Consider the following 16,491-nt stretch of genomic DNA (forward strand, 5'->3'; position numbering starts at 1 on the left):
GAGGAGGCCATTCTGTGTCTACCACACTGTCCTCTAATGGAGGAAGCCATTCTGTGTCTACCACACTGTCCTCTAATGGAGGAGGCCATTCTGTGTCTACCACACTGTCCTCTAATGGAGGAGGCCATTCTGTGTCTACCACACTGTCCTCTAATGGATGAGGTCATTCCGTGCCTACCCCACTGGTTGCCAATGGAGGAGGCCCTTCTGTGTCTACTATACATTCCACCAATGGAGGAGGCCATTCTGTGTCTACCACACTGTCCTCTAATGGAGGAGGCCATTCTGTTTCTACTATACATTCCACCAATGGAGGAGGCCATTCTGTGTCTACCACACTGGTTGCCAATGGAGGAGGCCATTCTGTGTCTACTATACATTCCACCAATGGAGGAGGCCATTCTGTGTCTACCACACTGTCCTCTAATGGAGGAGGCCATTCTGTGTCTACTACACTGTCCTCTAATGGAGGAGGCCATTCTGTGTCTACCACACTGTCCTCTAATGGAGGAGGCCATTCTGTGTCTACCACACTGTCCTCTAATGGAGGAGGCCATTATGTGTCTACCACACTGTCCTCTAATGGAGGAGGTCATTCCGTGCCTACCCCACTGGTTGCCAATGGAGGAGGCCATTCTGTGTCTACCACACTGTCCTCTAATGGAGGAGGCCCTTCTGTGTCTACTATACATTCCACCAATGGAGGAGGCCATTCTGTGTCTACCACACTGTCCTCTAATGGAGGAGGCCATTCTGTGTCTACTATACATTCCACCAATGGAGGAGGCCATTCTGTGTCTACCACACTGTCCTCTAATGGAGGAGGCCATTCTGTGTCTACCACACTGTCCTCTAATGGAGGAGGCCATTCTGTGTCTACCACACTGTCCTCTAATGGAGGAGGTCATTCCGTGCCTACCCCACTGGTTGCCAATGGAGGAGGCCCTTCTGTGTCTACTATACATTCCACCAATGGAGGAGGCCATTCTGTGTCTACCACACTGTCTGCTAATGGAGGAGGCCATTCTGTGTCTACTACACTGTCTGCTAATGGAGGAGGCCATTCTGTGTCTACTACACTGGTTGCCAATGGAGGAGGCCATTCTGTGTCTACCACACTGTCCTCTAATGTAGGAGGCCATTCTGTGTCTACCACACTGTCCTCTAATGGAGGAGGCCATTCTGTGTCTACCACACTGTCCTCTAATGGAGGAGGCCATTCTGTGTCTACCACACTGTCCTCTAATGGAGGAAGCCATTCTGTGTCTACCACACTGTCCTCTAATGGAGGAGGCCATTCTGTGTCTACCACACTGTCCTCTAATGGAGGAGGCCATTCTGTGTCTACCACACTGTCCTCTAATGGATGAGGTCATTCCGTGCCTACCCCACTGGTTGCCAATGGAGGAGGCCCTTCTGTGTCTACTATACATTCCACCAATGGAGGAGGCCATTCTGTGTCTACCACACTGTCCTCAATGGAGGAGGCCATTCTGTGTCTACTATACATTCCACCAATGGAGGAGGCCATTCTGTGTCTACCACACTGGTTGCCAATGGAGGAGGCCATTCTGTGTCTACTATACATTCCACCAATGGAGGAGGCCATTCTGTGTCTACCACACTGTCCTCTAATGGAGGAGGCCATTCTGTGTCTACTACACTGTCCTCTAATGGAGGAGGCCATTCTGTGTCTACCACACTGTCCTCTAATGGAGGAGGCCATTCTGTGTCTACCACACTGTCCTCTAATGGAGGAGGCCATTATGTGTCTACCACACTGTCCTCTAATGGAGGAGGTCATTCCGTGCCTACCCCACTGGTTGCCAATGGAGGAGGCCATTCTGTGTCTACCACACTGTCCTCTAATGGAGGAGGCCCTTCTGTGTCTACTATACATTCCACCAATGGAGGAGGCCATTCTGTGTCTACCACACTGTCCTCTAATGGAGGAGGCCATTCTGTGTCTACTATACATTCCACCAATGGAGGAGGCCATTCTGTGTCTACCACACTGTCCTCTAATGGAGGAGGCCATTCTGTGTCTACCACACTGTCCTCTAATGGAGGAGGCCATTCTGTGTCTACCACACTGTCCTCTAATGGAGGAGGTCATTCCGTGCCTACCCCACTGGTTGCCAATGGAGGAGGCCCTTCTGTGTCTACTATACATTCCACCAATGGAGGAGGCCATTCTGTGTCTACCACACTGTCTGCTAATGGAGGAGGCCATTCTGTGTCTACTACACTGTCTGCTAATGGAGGAGGCCATTCTGTGTCTACTACACTGGTTGCCAATGGAGGAGGCCCTTCTGTGTCTACTATACATTCCACCAATGGAGGAGGCCATTCTGTGTCTACTACACTGGTTGCCAATGGAGGAGGCCCTTCTGTGTCTACTATACATTCCACCAATGGAGGAGGCCATTCTGTGTCTACCACACTGTCTGCTAATGGAGGAGGCCATTCTGTGTCTACTACACTGTCTGCTAATGGAGGAGGCCATTCTGTGTCTATAAACACTGTCCTCTAATGGAGGAGGCCATTCTGTGTCTACCACACTGTCCTCTAATGGAGGAGGCCATTCTGTGTCTACCACACTGTCCTCTAATGGAGGAGGCCATTCTGTGTCTACCACACTGTCCTCTAATGGAGGAGGCCATTCTGTGTCTACTACACTGTCTGCTAATGGAGGAGGCAATTCTGTGTCTACAACACTGTCTGCTAATGGAGGAGGCCATTCTGTGTCTACCACACTGTCCTCTAATGGAGGAGGCCATTCTGTGTCTACTACACTGTCTGCTAATGGAGGAGGGCATTCTGTGTCTACTACACTGTCCTCTAATGGAGGAGGCCATTCTGTGTCTACTACACTGGTTGCCAATGGAGGAGGCCATTCTGTGTCTACTATACATTCCACCAATGGAGGAGGCCATTCTGTGTGTACTATACATTCCACCAATGGAGGAGGCCATTCTGTGTCTACCACACTGTCCTCTAATGGAGGAGGCCATTCTGTGTCTACCACACTGTCCTCTAATGGAGGAGGCCATTCTGTGTCTACCACACTGTCTACTAATGGAGGAGGCCATTCTGTGTCTACCACACTGTCCTCTAATGGAGGAGGCCATTCAGTGTCTACCACACTGTCCTCTAATGGAGGAGGCCATTCTGTGTCTACCACACTGTCCTCTAATGGAGGAGGCCATTCTGTGTGTACTATACATTCCACCAATGGAGGAGGCCATTCTGTGTCTACCACACTGTCCTCTAATGGAGGAGGCCATTCTGTGTCTACCACACTGTCCTCTAATGGAGGAGGCCATTCTGTGTCTACCACACTGTCTACTAATGGAGGAGGCCATTCTGTGTCTACCACACTGTCCTCTAATGGAGGAGGCCATTCAGTGTCTACCACACTGTCCTCTAATGGAGGAGGCCATTCTGTGTCTACCACACTGTCCTCTAATGGAGGAGGCCATTCTGTGTCTACCACACTGTCCTCTAATGGAGGAGGCCATTCTGTGTCTACCACACTGTCCTCTAATGGAGGAGGCCATTCTGTGTCTACTACACTGTCCTCTAATGGAGGAGGCCATTCTGTGTCTACTACACTGTCCTCTAATGGAGGAGGCCATTCTGTGTCTACCACACTGTCCTCTAATGGAGGAGGCCATTCTGTGTCTACCACACTGTCCTCTAATGGAGGAGGTCATTCAGTGCCTACCCCACTGGTTGCCAATGGAGGAGGCCATTCAGTGTCTACCACACTGTCCTCTAATGGAGGAGGCCATTCTGTGTCTACCACACTGTCCTCTAATGGAGGAGGCCATTCTGTGTCTACCACACTGTCCTCTAATGGAGGAGGCCATTCTGTGTCTACTACACTGTCCTCTAATGGAGGAGGCCATTATGTGTCTACTACACTGTCTGCTAATGGAGGAGGCCATTCTGTGTCTACCACACTGTCTACTAATGGAGGAGGCCATTCTGTGTCTACCACTAATGGAGGAGGCCATTCTGTGTCTACTGCTAATGGAGGAGGCCATTCTGTGTCTACCACACTGTACTCTAATGGAGGAGGCCATTCTGTGTCTACCACACTGTCCTCTAATGGAGGAGGCCATTCTGTGTCTACTACACTGTCTGCTAATGGAGGAGGGCATTCTGTGTCTACTACACTGTCCTCTAATGGAGGAGGCCATTCTGTGTCTACTACACTGGTTGCCAATGGAGGAGGCCATTCTGTGTCTACTATACATTCCACCAATGGAGGAGGCCATTCTGTGTCTACCACACTGTCTGCTAATGGAGGAGGCCATTCTGTGTCTACTACACTGTCTGCTAATGGAGGAGGCCATTCTGTGTCTACCACACTGTCCTCTAATGGAGGAGGCCAATCTGTGTCTACTACACTGTCCTCTAATGGAGGAGGCCATTCTGTGTCTACCACACTGTCCTCTAATGGAGGAGGCCATTCTGTGTCTACCACACTGTCCTCTAATGGAGGAGGCCATTCTGTGTCTACTACACTGTCCTCTAATGGAGGAGGCCATTCTGTGTCTACTATACATTCCACCAATGGAGGAGGCCATTCTGTGTCTACCACACTGTCCTCTAATGGAGGAGGCCATTCTGTGTCTACTATACATTCCACCAATGGAGGAGGCCATTCTGTGTCTACCACACTGTCCTCTAATGGAGGAGGCCATTCTGTGTCTACCACTCTGTCCTCTAATGGAGGAGGCCATTATGTGTCTACCACACTGTCCTCTAATGGAGGAGGCCATTCTGTGTCTACCACACTGTCCTCTAATGGAGGAGGCCATTCTGTGTCTACCACACTGTCCTCTAATGGAGGAGGCCATTCTGTGTCTTCCACACTGTCCTCTAATGGAGGAGGCCATTCTGTGTCTACCACACTGTCCTCTAATGGAGGAGGCCAATCTGTGTCTACCACACTGTCCTCTAATGGAGGAGGCCATTCTGTGTCTACTACACTGTCCTCTAATGGAGGAGGCCATTCTGTGTCTACCACACTGTCCTCTAATGGAGGAGGCCATTCTGTGTCTACCACACTGTCCTCTAATGGAGGAGGCCATTCTGTGTCTACTACACTGTCTGCTAATGGAGGAGGCCATTCTGTGTCTACTACACTGTCTGCTAATGGAGGAGGCCATTCTGTGTCTACCACACTGTCCTCTAATGGAGGAGGCCATTCTGTGTCTACCACACTGTCCTCTAATGGAGGAGGCCATTCTGTGTCTACCACACTGTCCTCTAATGGAGGAGGCCATTCTGTGTCTACCACACTGTCCACTAATGGAGGAGGCCATTCTGTGTCTACCACACTGTCCTCTAATGGAGGAGGCCATTCTGTGTCTACTATACATTCCACCAAAGGAGGAGGCCATTCTGTGTCTACCACACTGTCTGCTAATGGAGGAGGCCATTCTGTGTCTACCACACTGTCCTCTAATGGAGGAGGCCATTCTGTGTCTACTACACTGTCCTCTAATGGAGGAGGCCATTCTGTGTCTACCACACTGTCCTCTAATGGAGGAGGCCATTCTGTGTCTACCACACTGTCCTCTAATGGAGGAGGCCATTCTGTGTCTACTACACTGTCCTCTAATGGAGGAGGCCATGCTGTGTCTACCACACTGTCCTCTAATGGAGGAGGCCATTCTGTGTCTACCACACTGTCCTCTAATGGAGGAGGCCATTCTGTGTCTACTACACTGTCCTCTAATGGAGGAGGCCATTCTGTGTCTACCACACTGTCCTCTAATGGAGGAGGCCATTCTGTGTCTACCACACTGTCCTCTAATGGAGGAGGCCATTCTGTGTCTACCACACTGTCTACTAATGGAGGAGGCCATTATGTGTCTACTACACTGTCTGCTAATGGAGGAGGCCATTCTGTGTCTACCACACTGTCTACTAATGGAGGAGGCCATTCTGTGTCTACTACTAATGGAGGAGGCCATTCTGTGTCTACTGCTAATGGAGGAGGCCATTCTGTGTCTACCACACTGTACTCTAATGGAGGAGGCCATTCTGTGTCTACTACACTGTCTGCTAATGGAGGAGGCCATTCTGTGTCTACTACACTGTCTGCTAATGGAGGAGGCCATTCTGTGTCTACTACACTGTCTGCTAATGGAGGAGGCCATTCTGTGTCTACTACACTGTCTGCTAATGGAGGAGGCAATTCTGTGTCTACTACACTGTCTGCTAATGGAGGAGGCCATTCTGTGTCTACCACACTGTCCTCTAATGGAGGAGGCCATTCTGTGTCTACTACACTGTCTGCTAATGGAGGAGGGCATTCTGTGTCTACTACACTGTCCTCTAATGGAGGAGGCCATTCTGTGTCTACTACACTGGTTGCCAATGGAGGAGGCCATTCTGTGTCTACTATACATTCCACCAATGGAGGAGGCCATTCTGTGTCTACTATACATTCCACCAATGGAGGAGGCCATTCTGTGTCTACCACACTGTCCTCTAATGGAGGAGGCCATTCTGTGTCTACCACACTGTCCTCTAATGGAGGAGGCCATTCTGTGTCTACCACACTGTCTACTAATGGAGGAGGCCATTCTGTGTCTACCACACTGTCCTCTAATGGAGGAGGCCATTCAGTGTCTACCACACTGTCCTCTAATGGAGGAGGCCATTCTGTGTCTACCACACTGTCCTCTAATGGAGGAGGCCATTCTGTGTCTACCACACTGTCCTCTAATGGAGGAGGCCATTCTGTGTCTACCACACTGTCCTCTAATGGAGGAGGCCATTCTGTGTCTACTACACTGTCCTCTAATGGAGGAGGCCATTCTGTGTCTACTAGACTGTCCTCTAATGGAGGAGGCCATTCTGTGTCTACCACACTGTCCTCTAATGGAGGAGGCCATTCTGTGTCTACCACACTGTCCTCTAATGGAGGAGGTCATTCAGTGCCTACCCCACTGGTTGCCAATGGAGGAGGCCATTCAGTGTCTACCACACTGTCCTCTAATGGAGGAGGCCATTCTGTGTCTACCACACTGTCCTCTAATGGAGGAGGCCATTCTGTGTCTACCACACTGTCCTCTAATGGAGGAGGCCATTCTGTGTCTACTACACTGTCCTCTAATGGAGGAGGCCATTATGTGTCTACTACACTGTCTGCTAATGGAGGAGGCCATTCTGTGTCTACCACACTGTCTACTAATGGAGGAGGCCATTCTGTGTCTACTACTAATGGAGGAGGCCATTCTGTGTCTACTGCTAATGGAGGAGGCCATTCTGTGTCTACCACACTGTACTCTAATGGAGGAGGCCATTCTGTGTCTACCACACTGTCCTCTAATGGAGGAGGCCATTCTGTGTCTACTACACTGTCTGCTAATGGAGGAGGGCATTCTGTGTCTACTACACTGTCCTCTAATGGAGGAGGCCATTCTGTGTCTATTACACTGGTTGCCAATGGAGGAGGCCATTCTGTGTCTACTATACATTCCACCAATGGAGGAGGCCATTCTGTGTCTACCACACTGTCTGCTAATGGAGGAGGCCATTCTGTGTCTACTACACTGTCCTCTAATGGAGGAGGCCATTCTGTGTCTACTACACTGTCTGCTAATGGAGGAGGCCATTCTGTGTCTACCACACTGTCCTCTAATGGAGGAGGCCAATCTGTGTCTACTACACTGTCCTCTAATGGAGGAGGCCATTCTGTGTCTACCACACTGTCCTCTAATGGAGGAGGCCATTCTGTGTCTACCACACTGTCCTCTAATGGAGGAGGCCATTCTGTGTCTACTACACTGTCCTCTAATGGAGGAGGCCATTCTGTGTCTATAAACACTGTCCTCTAATGGAGGAGGCCATTCTGTGTCTACCACACTGTCCTCTAATGTAGGAGGCCATTCTGTGTCTACCACACTGTCCTCTAATGGAGGAGGCCATTCTGTGTCTACCACACTGTCCTCTAATGGAGGAGGCCATTCTGTGTCTACCACACTGTCCTCTAATGGAGGAGGCCATTCTGTGTCTACTACACTGTCTGCTAATGGAGGAGGCCATTCTGTGTCTACTACACTGTCCTCTAATGGAGGAGGCCATTCTGTGTCTACCACACTGTCCTCTAATGGAGGAGGCCATTCTGTGTCTACCACACTGTCCTCTAATGGAGGAGGCCATTCTGTGTCTACCACACTGTCCTCTAATGGAGGAGGCCATTCTGTGTCTACCACACTGTCCTCTAATGGAGGAGGCCATTCTGTGTCTACCACACTGTCCTCTAATGGAGGAGGCCATTCTGTGTCTACCACACTGTCCTCTAATGGAGGAGGCCATTCTGTGTCTACCACACTGTCCTCTAATGGAGGAGGCCATTCTGTGTCTACTACACTGTCCTCTAATGGAGGAGGCCATTATGTGTCTACTACACTGTCTGCTAATGGAGGAGGCCATTCTGTGTCTACCACACTGTCTACTAATGGAGGAGGCCATTCTGTGTCTACTACTAATGGAGGAGGCCATTCTGTGTCTACTGCTAATGGAGGAGGCCATTCTGTGTCTACCACACTGTACTCTAATGGAGGAGGCCATTCTGTGTCTACCACACTGTCCTCTAATGGAGGAGGCCATTCTGTGTCTACTACACTGTCTGCTAATGGAGGAGGGCATTCTGTGTCTACTACACTGTCCTCTAATGGAGGAGGCCATTCTGTGTCTATTACACTGGTTGCCAATGGAGGAGGCCATTCTGTGTCTACTATACATTCCACCAATGGAGGAGGCCATTCTGTGTCTACCACACTGTCTGCTAATGGAGGAGGCCATTCTGTGTCTACTACACTGTCCTCTAATGGAGGAGGCCATTCTGTGTCTACTACACTGTCTGCTAATGGAGGAGGCCATTCTGTGTCTACCACACTGTCCTCTAATGGAGGAGGCCAATCTGTGTCTACTACACTGTCCTCTAATGGAGGAGGCCATTCTGTGTCTACCACACTGTCCTCTAATGGAGGAGGCCATTCTGTGTCTACCACACTGTCCTCTAATGGAGGAGGCCATTCTGTGTCTACTACACTGTCCTCTAATGGAGGAGGCCATTCTGTGTCTATAAACACTGTCCTCTAATGGAGGAGGCCATTCTGTGTCTACCACACTGTCCTCTAATGTAGGAGGCCATTCTGTGTCTACCACACTGTCCTCTAATGGAGGAGGCCATTCTGTGTCTACCACACTGTCCTCTAATGGAGGAGGCCATTCTGTGTCTACAACACTGTCCTCTAATGGAGGAGGCCATTATGTGTCTACTACACTGTCTGCTAATGGAGGAGGCCATTCTGTGTCTACTACACTGTCCTCTAATGGAGGAGGCCATTCTGTGTCTACTACACTGTCCTCTAATGGAGGAGGCCATTCTGTGTCTACCACACTGTCCTCTAATGGAGGAGGCCATTCTGTGTCTACCACACTGTCCTCTAATGGAGTAGGCCATTCTGTGTCTACCACACTGTCCTCTAATGGAGGAGGCCATTCTGTGTCTACCACACTGTCCTCTAATGGAGGAGGCCATTCTGTGTCTACCACACTGTCCTCTAATGGAGGAGGCCATTCCATGTCATTCTCAGTAAACAACATTCTCATGAACGAAGTGTTTCCTTTTGTTGTCTATGTCTGTCTCACAACAAAATGCATTCTGCTCAGCCTCTTCCTGGTTCTGTATTGATGATACCTCTACCTGGTTCTGTATTGATGATACCTCTTCCTGGTTCTGTATTGATGATACCTCTTCCTGGTTCTGTATTGATGGTACCTCTTCCTGGTTCTGTATTGATGGTACCTCTTCCTGGTTCTGTATTGATGGTGCCTCTTCCTGGTTCTGTATTGATGATACCTCTTCCTGGTTCTGTATTGATGGTACCTCTTCCTGGTTCTGTATTGATGGTGCCTCTTCCTGGTTCTGTATTGATGATACCTCTTCCTGGTTCTGTATTGATGGTACCTCTTCCTGGTTCTGTATTGATGATACCTCTTCCTGGTTCTGTATTGATGGTACCTCTTCCTGGTTCTGTATTGATGGTACCTCTTCCTAGTTCTGTATTGATGGTACCTCTTCCTGGTTCTGTATTGATGGTACCTCTTCCTGGTTCTGTATTGATGATACCTCTTCCTGGTTCTGTATTGATGGTACCTCTTCCTGGTTCTGTATTGATGGTACCTCTTCGTGGTTCTGTATTGATGATACCTCTTCCTGGTTCTGTATTGATGGTACCTCTTCCTGGTTCTGTATTGATGGTACCTCTTCCTGGTTCTGTATTGATGATACCTCTTCCTGGTTCTGTATTGATGGTACCTCTTTCTGGTTCTGTATTGATGCTACCTCTTCCTGGTTCTTTATTGATGCTACCTCTTCCTGGTTCTGTATTGATGCTACCTCTTCCTGGTTCTGTATTGATGGTATCAAGATCACAAATTAAAACACTGCAACACCATAGTATAGAAAGTCTGACAGTGCAGCATTTCTTCTCCTGTTTGACTGCTCTGTTTCTGTCTCTCTCTCCCATCTCTATTCCTCCCTCTTCCCTCTGTCTCTCTCTCCCATCTCCATTCTTCCCTCTGTCTCTCTCTCCCATCTCTATCCCTCCCCATTCCCTCTCTCTCTCTCTCTCTCCCATCTCTATCCCTCCATCTTCCCTCTCTCTCCCATCTCTATCCCTCCCTCTTCCCTCTGTCTCTCTCTCCCATCTCTATTCTTCTTTTCTCTGTCTCTCTCTCCAATCTCTATCCCTCCCTCTTCCCTCTACCTCTCTCTCTCTCCCATCTCTATCCCTCCCTCTTTCCTCTCTCTCTCTCCCATCTCTATTCCTCCCTCTTCCCCCTGGATCTCTCTCCCATCTCTATTCCTCCCTCTTCCCTCTGGATCTCTCTCCCATCTCTATCCCTCCCTCTTCCCTCTGTCTCTCTCTCCCATCTCTATCCCTCCCTCTACCTCTCTCTCTCTCCCATCTCTATCCCTCCCTCTTCCCTCTCTCTCTCCCATCTCTATTCCTCCCTCTTCCCTCTGGATCTCTCTCCCATCTCTATTCCTCCCTCTTCCCTCTGGATCTCTCTCCCATCTCTATCCCTCCCTCTTCCCTCTGTCTCTCTCTCCCATCTCTATCCCTCCCTCTACCTCTCTCTCTCCCATCTCTATCCCTCCCTCTTTCCTCTCTCTCTCTCCCATCTCTATTCCTCCCTCTTCCCTCTGGATCTCTCTCCCATCTCTATTCCTCCCTCTTCCCTCTGGATCTCTCTCCCATCTCTATCCCTCCCTCTTCCCTCTGTCTCTCTCTCCCATCTCTATCCCTCCCTCTACCTCTCTCTCTCTCCCATCTCTATCCCTCCCTCTTTCCTCTCTCTCTCTCCCATCTCTATCCCTCCCTCTTCCCTCTGTCTCTCTCTCCCATCTCTATTCTTCCCTCTGTCTCTCTCTCCCATCTCTATCCCTCCCTCTTTCCTCTCTCTCTCTCCCATCTCTATTCCTCCCTCTTCCCTCCTCCCCAGCCTATGAGCTTAATGAGTGTCTGGACCCAGAGCCGTTCCGTTACGGCGTGGTGGTGGGGGCAGGCTACAACGTGGGCCAGTCCATTTCCTTTGAGTGCCTCCCCGGCTACCAGCTAATGGGACATTCCATCCTGACCTGCGAACACGGGACCACACGCAACTGGGACCGCCCCTTCCCTCGCTGTGAAGGTAACACACTACAGACTCTAACTCTGATTCGCTAGCGCCACCGGTAATAGCACCTCATTGGTCCAATTAATTCCTGTTCAACTTTGAAATGAACCATTACTGGACTTAAGAGCTCTTCAGTGGAATCAAAACCAATGCCAAGGAGATAGGGACAAGATGGAGAGAGGGGAATAGGGAGAGTGTGTGGCTGGATGGTAAAAGATAACCAAAGAATAATGAGTGTGTGTGTGTGTGTGTGTGTGTGTGTGTGTGTGTGTGTGTGTGTGTGTGTGCGTGTGCGTGTTGCCTGTGCGTGTGCGTGCGTGCGTGCGCCAACATATGTGCATTTATGTACACACCCACATCTGTGCCTGTGCTTCCACATCCGAACCAGATACACCAGCCCATCCCCAGCTCTCCTGCGAGGATCTCTGACTGTGAACGTAATTAAATTGGCTTTAATGTAAGGGATAGAAGAGCAGAGAGACAGAGTAACTTCCACAAAGCTGTGAATGATCTGAGAGACAAGACAAGAAGGGCATTCTACATCATCAAAAGGAAAATACAATTTGACATAGCAATTAGGATCCCTTTTATGGTTGTGAGGTCTGGAGTCTGCTCACCAACCAAGAAATCACAAAATGGGACAAACACCAAATTGAGACTTTGCACGCAGAATTCTGCAAAAATATCCTCCGTGTACAACATAGAACACCAAATAATGCATGCAGAGCAGAATTAGGCCGATACCCACTAATTATCAAAATCCAGAAAAGAGCCGTTAAATTCTACAACCATGTAAATTCAAATCCAAATTCAAGTGTCGAATTTAAAGCAATTTATTTAATTCAAAACCAAAAGCTGAGCCTGAAAACAAAAACACACAAAAAAATCCCAAAGTCGACTAAATTACTAATAAAGAAAACAGAGCTGCACATATTCTCCTCCAAGAGATAAATTATTTGCAGAAATGACTAAATGTTTTCCAAATTGTATCTTATTAAAGCCCAGAGGAAAAAAAGAAGCTCTTCCTCTTATCCTGTCATAGCTCTTCCTCTTATCCTGTCATAGCTCTTCCTCTTATCCTGTCATAGCTCTTCCTCTTATCCTGTCATAGCTCTTCCTCTTATCCTGTCATAGCTCTTCCTCTTATCCTGTCATAGCTCTTCCTCTTATCCTGTCATAGCTCTTCCTCTTATCCTGTCATAGCTCTTCCTCTTATCCTGTCATAGCTCTTCCTCTTATCCTGTCATAGCTCTTCCTCTTATTCTGTCATAGCTCTTCCTCTTATCCTGTCATAGCTCTTCCTCTTATCCTGTCATAGCTCTTCCTCTTATCCTGTCATAGCTCTTCCTCTTATCCTGTCATAGCTCTTCCTCTTATCCTGTCATAGCTCTTCCTCTTATCCTGTCATAGCTCTTCCTCTTATCCTGTCATAGCTCTTCCTCTTACCTGAAGACTTTTAGTTTTTATCGAAGATTCTCTGTAATTAGGTTAACACATGTAAATAACTAGGAAGCCGGGGCACCAATGAAAATATTCAGATTACAAAGTTATAATTTTCCTAAAATAACTTTTCAGATATTTTATTTAGTCTTCTGATTAATTACTTATTTATTTTACCTCATGTTAGTCTCATTCCAAATGTCGTAAATTGTTGGTTATCTGCACGAACCCAGTCTTCACTATGAGTCATCCATACATCAATTGTTTTAAATAATTTAGTTATGAGTTAGTTAGAACCACTCGACCACATTCACCTGAAAAGGCGAAATTCAAAAATATTTTTTAGAAACTTTCACACATTAATAACAAGTCCAAAACAGCAAATGAAAGAAATAAATATTTCGATTTCAAAAATGCTTTACAGCTAAAGATATGATTATGATTATGTCATAGCCAAGTCGAAAAAAACACACAGACATTTTTTCCAGACAAATATAGGAGACACAAAAAAGCAGAAATATAGATAAAATGAATCACTAACCTTTGATGATCTTCATCAGATGACACTCATAGGACATCATGTTACACGATACATGTATGTTTTGTTTGATAATGTGCTTATTTATATCCAAAAAATCTCAGTGTACCTTGGTGCGTTACGCGCAGTCATGTTTTGATTCCAAAACATCTGGTGATTTTGCAGAAATACTCATAATAAACATTGATAAAAGATACAAGTGTTATTCACAGAATTAAAGATAGACTTCTCCTTAATGCAACACACACACACACACACACAAACACACACACACACGCACACACACGCACATGCACAGACACAAGCACACACACACAAGAGAGAGAAAGTCCTGATGAGGGAGGAGTACCTCCAGGCACAGAGAGAGAAATTAAAAATAAAGAAAACCTAAACAGATACAAAACAGATGTATTTACATATAGAGAAAGACAGAGGGAGAGAGGATGCTGGAGGAAACAAAAGTATCTATTTCCACATTAAAACGAGTCCTATATCGACAATACCTGAATGGCCGCTCACTCAAGGAAGAAGCCACTGCTCCAATACCGCCATAAAAAAGCCAGACTACGGTTTGTAACTGCACATGGGGACAAAGGCCGTGAAGCATGGGGGTAGCAGCATCATGTTGTGGGGGGGCTTTGCTGCAGGACGGACTGGTGCACTTCAGAAAATAGATGGCATCATGAGGTGGGAAAAATTGTGTGGATATATTGAGGTACCATCTCAAGACAGTCAGGAAGTTCAAGCTTGGTCGCAAATGGATCTTCCAAATGGACAATGACCCCAAGCATACATCCAAAGTTTTGGCAAAATGGCTTAAGGACAACAAAGTCAAGGTATTGGAGTGGCCATCACAAAGCCCCTGACCTCAATCCTATAGAACATTTGTGGGCAGAACTGAAAAAGCGTGTGTGAGCAAGGAGGCCTACAAACCTGACTCAGTTACTCCAGCTATGTCAGGAGGAATGGGACAAAATTCACCCAACTTATTGTGGGAAGCTTGTGGAAGGCTACCTGAAACATTTGACCCAAGTCAAACAATTTAAAGGCAATGCTACCAAATACTATTTGAGTGTAAACTTCTGACTCACTGGGAATGTGATGAAAAAATAGATAAAAGCTGAAGTAAATCATTCTCTCTACTATTGTTCTGAGACTTCACATTCTTAAAATAAAGTGGTGATCCTAACTGACCGAAAACAGGGAATATTTACTATGATTAAATGTCAGCAATTGTGAAAAACTGAGTTTAAATGTATTTGGCTAAGGTATATGTAAACTTCCAACTTCAACTGTATATGGAGACAGGGTGAGTGTTATCAAGAAAGACAGAGTCAAAGATATATGTACTGTATATATATATATATATATATATATATGAGATTTTTGAAACCCTAGCCGTTCATGATGGCATCTTTGCACAGTCTTGGCATTCTCTCAACCAGTTTGTTGAGGTTGCCACCTGGAATTAATTTCAATTAGGAGGTGTGCCTTGTTCAAATGTAATTTGTGGAATTGATTTCCTTCTTAATGCGTTTGAGCCAATCATTTGTGTTGTGACAAGGTAGGGGTGGTATACAGAAGATATCCCTCTTTGGTAAAAGACCAAGTCCATATTATGGCATATAAGCAAAGAGAAATGACATCATTACTTGAAGACATGAAGGTCATGTCAAATCTGGAACATTCAGGAACTTTGAAAGTTTCTTCAAGTACAGTCGCAAAAAAACACCAAGCGCCACAGGAAAGGAAGACCCAGAGTTACCTCTGCTGCAGAGGACAAGTTCATTAGAGTTACCAGCCTCAGAAATCGGCAACTAGCTGCACCTCAGATTGCAGCCCAAATAAATGCTTCATGGAGTTCAAGAAACAGACACATCTCAACATCAACTGTTCAGAGGAGACTGTGTGAATCAGGCCTTCATGATAGAATTGCTGCAAAGAAACCACTACTAAAGGACACCAATAAGAAGAAGAGACTTGAGCATGGAAAATAGAACGCTGGAAATCTGTCCTCTGGGTGATGAGATTTTTGGTTCCAACCACAGTGTCTTTGTGAGACGAAGAGCAGGTGAATGGATGATCTCTGCATGTTTGGTTGGAAGGAAAAAGAGGTGTGGTGGTGTGGGGGTGCTTTGCTGGTGACACTGTCAGTGATTTATTTACAATTCAAGGCACACTTAACCAGCATGTCTACCACAGCATTCTGCAGCGATACACCATCCCATCTGGTTTGTGTTTAGTGGGACTATCATTTGTTTCTCAACAGGACAATTACCCAGCACATCTCCAGACTGCGTAAGGGCTATTTGACCAAGAAGGAGAGTGATGGAGTGCTGTATCACATGACCTGGCCTCCACAATCACCCGACGTCAACCCAATTGAGATGGTTTGGGATGAGTTGGACCTTAGAGTGAAGGAAAAGCAGCCAACAAGTGCTCAGCGTATGTGGGAACTCCTTCAAGACTGTTGGAAAAACATTCCAGGTGACTACCTCATGAAGCTGGTTGAGAAAATGCCAAGATTGTGCAAAGCTGTCATCAAGGAAAAGGGTGGCTATTTGAAGAGTCTTAAATATAAAATATATTTTGATTTAACACTTGTTTTGCTTACTACATGATTCCATATGTGTTATTTCATAGTTTTGATGTCTTCACTATTATTCTACAATGTAGAAAATAGTCAAAATAAAGAAAACCTTTGAATGAGTAGGTGTCCCTAAACCTTTGAATGAGTAGATGCCCCTAAACCTTTGAATGAGTAGGTGTCCCTAAACCTTTGAATGAGTAGGTGT

General features: G+C 46.9%; 1 protein-coding gene across 1 annotated transcript in view; it reads left to right on the forward strand.

The window, feature by feature from the left end:
• Positions 1-16,491, forward strand: part of LOC135551653 (CUB and sushi domain-containing protein 2-like) — a 947,993-nt gene that overhangs the window by 752,700 nt on the left and 178,802 nt on the right. Inside the window, 1 exon segment of the mRNA XM_064982833.1 lies at positions 11,545-11,733. Coding sequence (XP_064838905.1) covers positions 11,545-11,733 — 189 coding nt within the window.

Source organism: Oncorhynchus masou, chromosome 13, assembly GCF_036934945.1.
Source record: "Oncorhynchus masou masou isolate Uvic2021 chromosome 13, UVic_Omas_1.1, whole genome shotgun sequence".
In the NCBI taxonomy this organism is placed as follows: domain Eukaryota; kingdom Metazoa; phylum Chordata; class Actinopteri; order Salmoniformes; family Salmonidae; genus Oncorhynchus; species Oncorhynchus masou.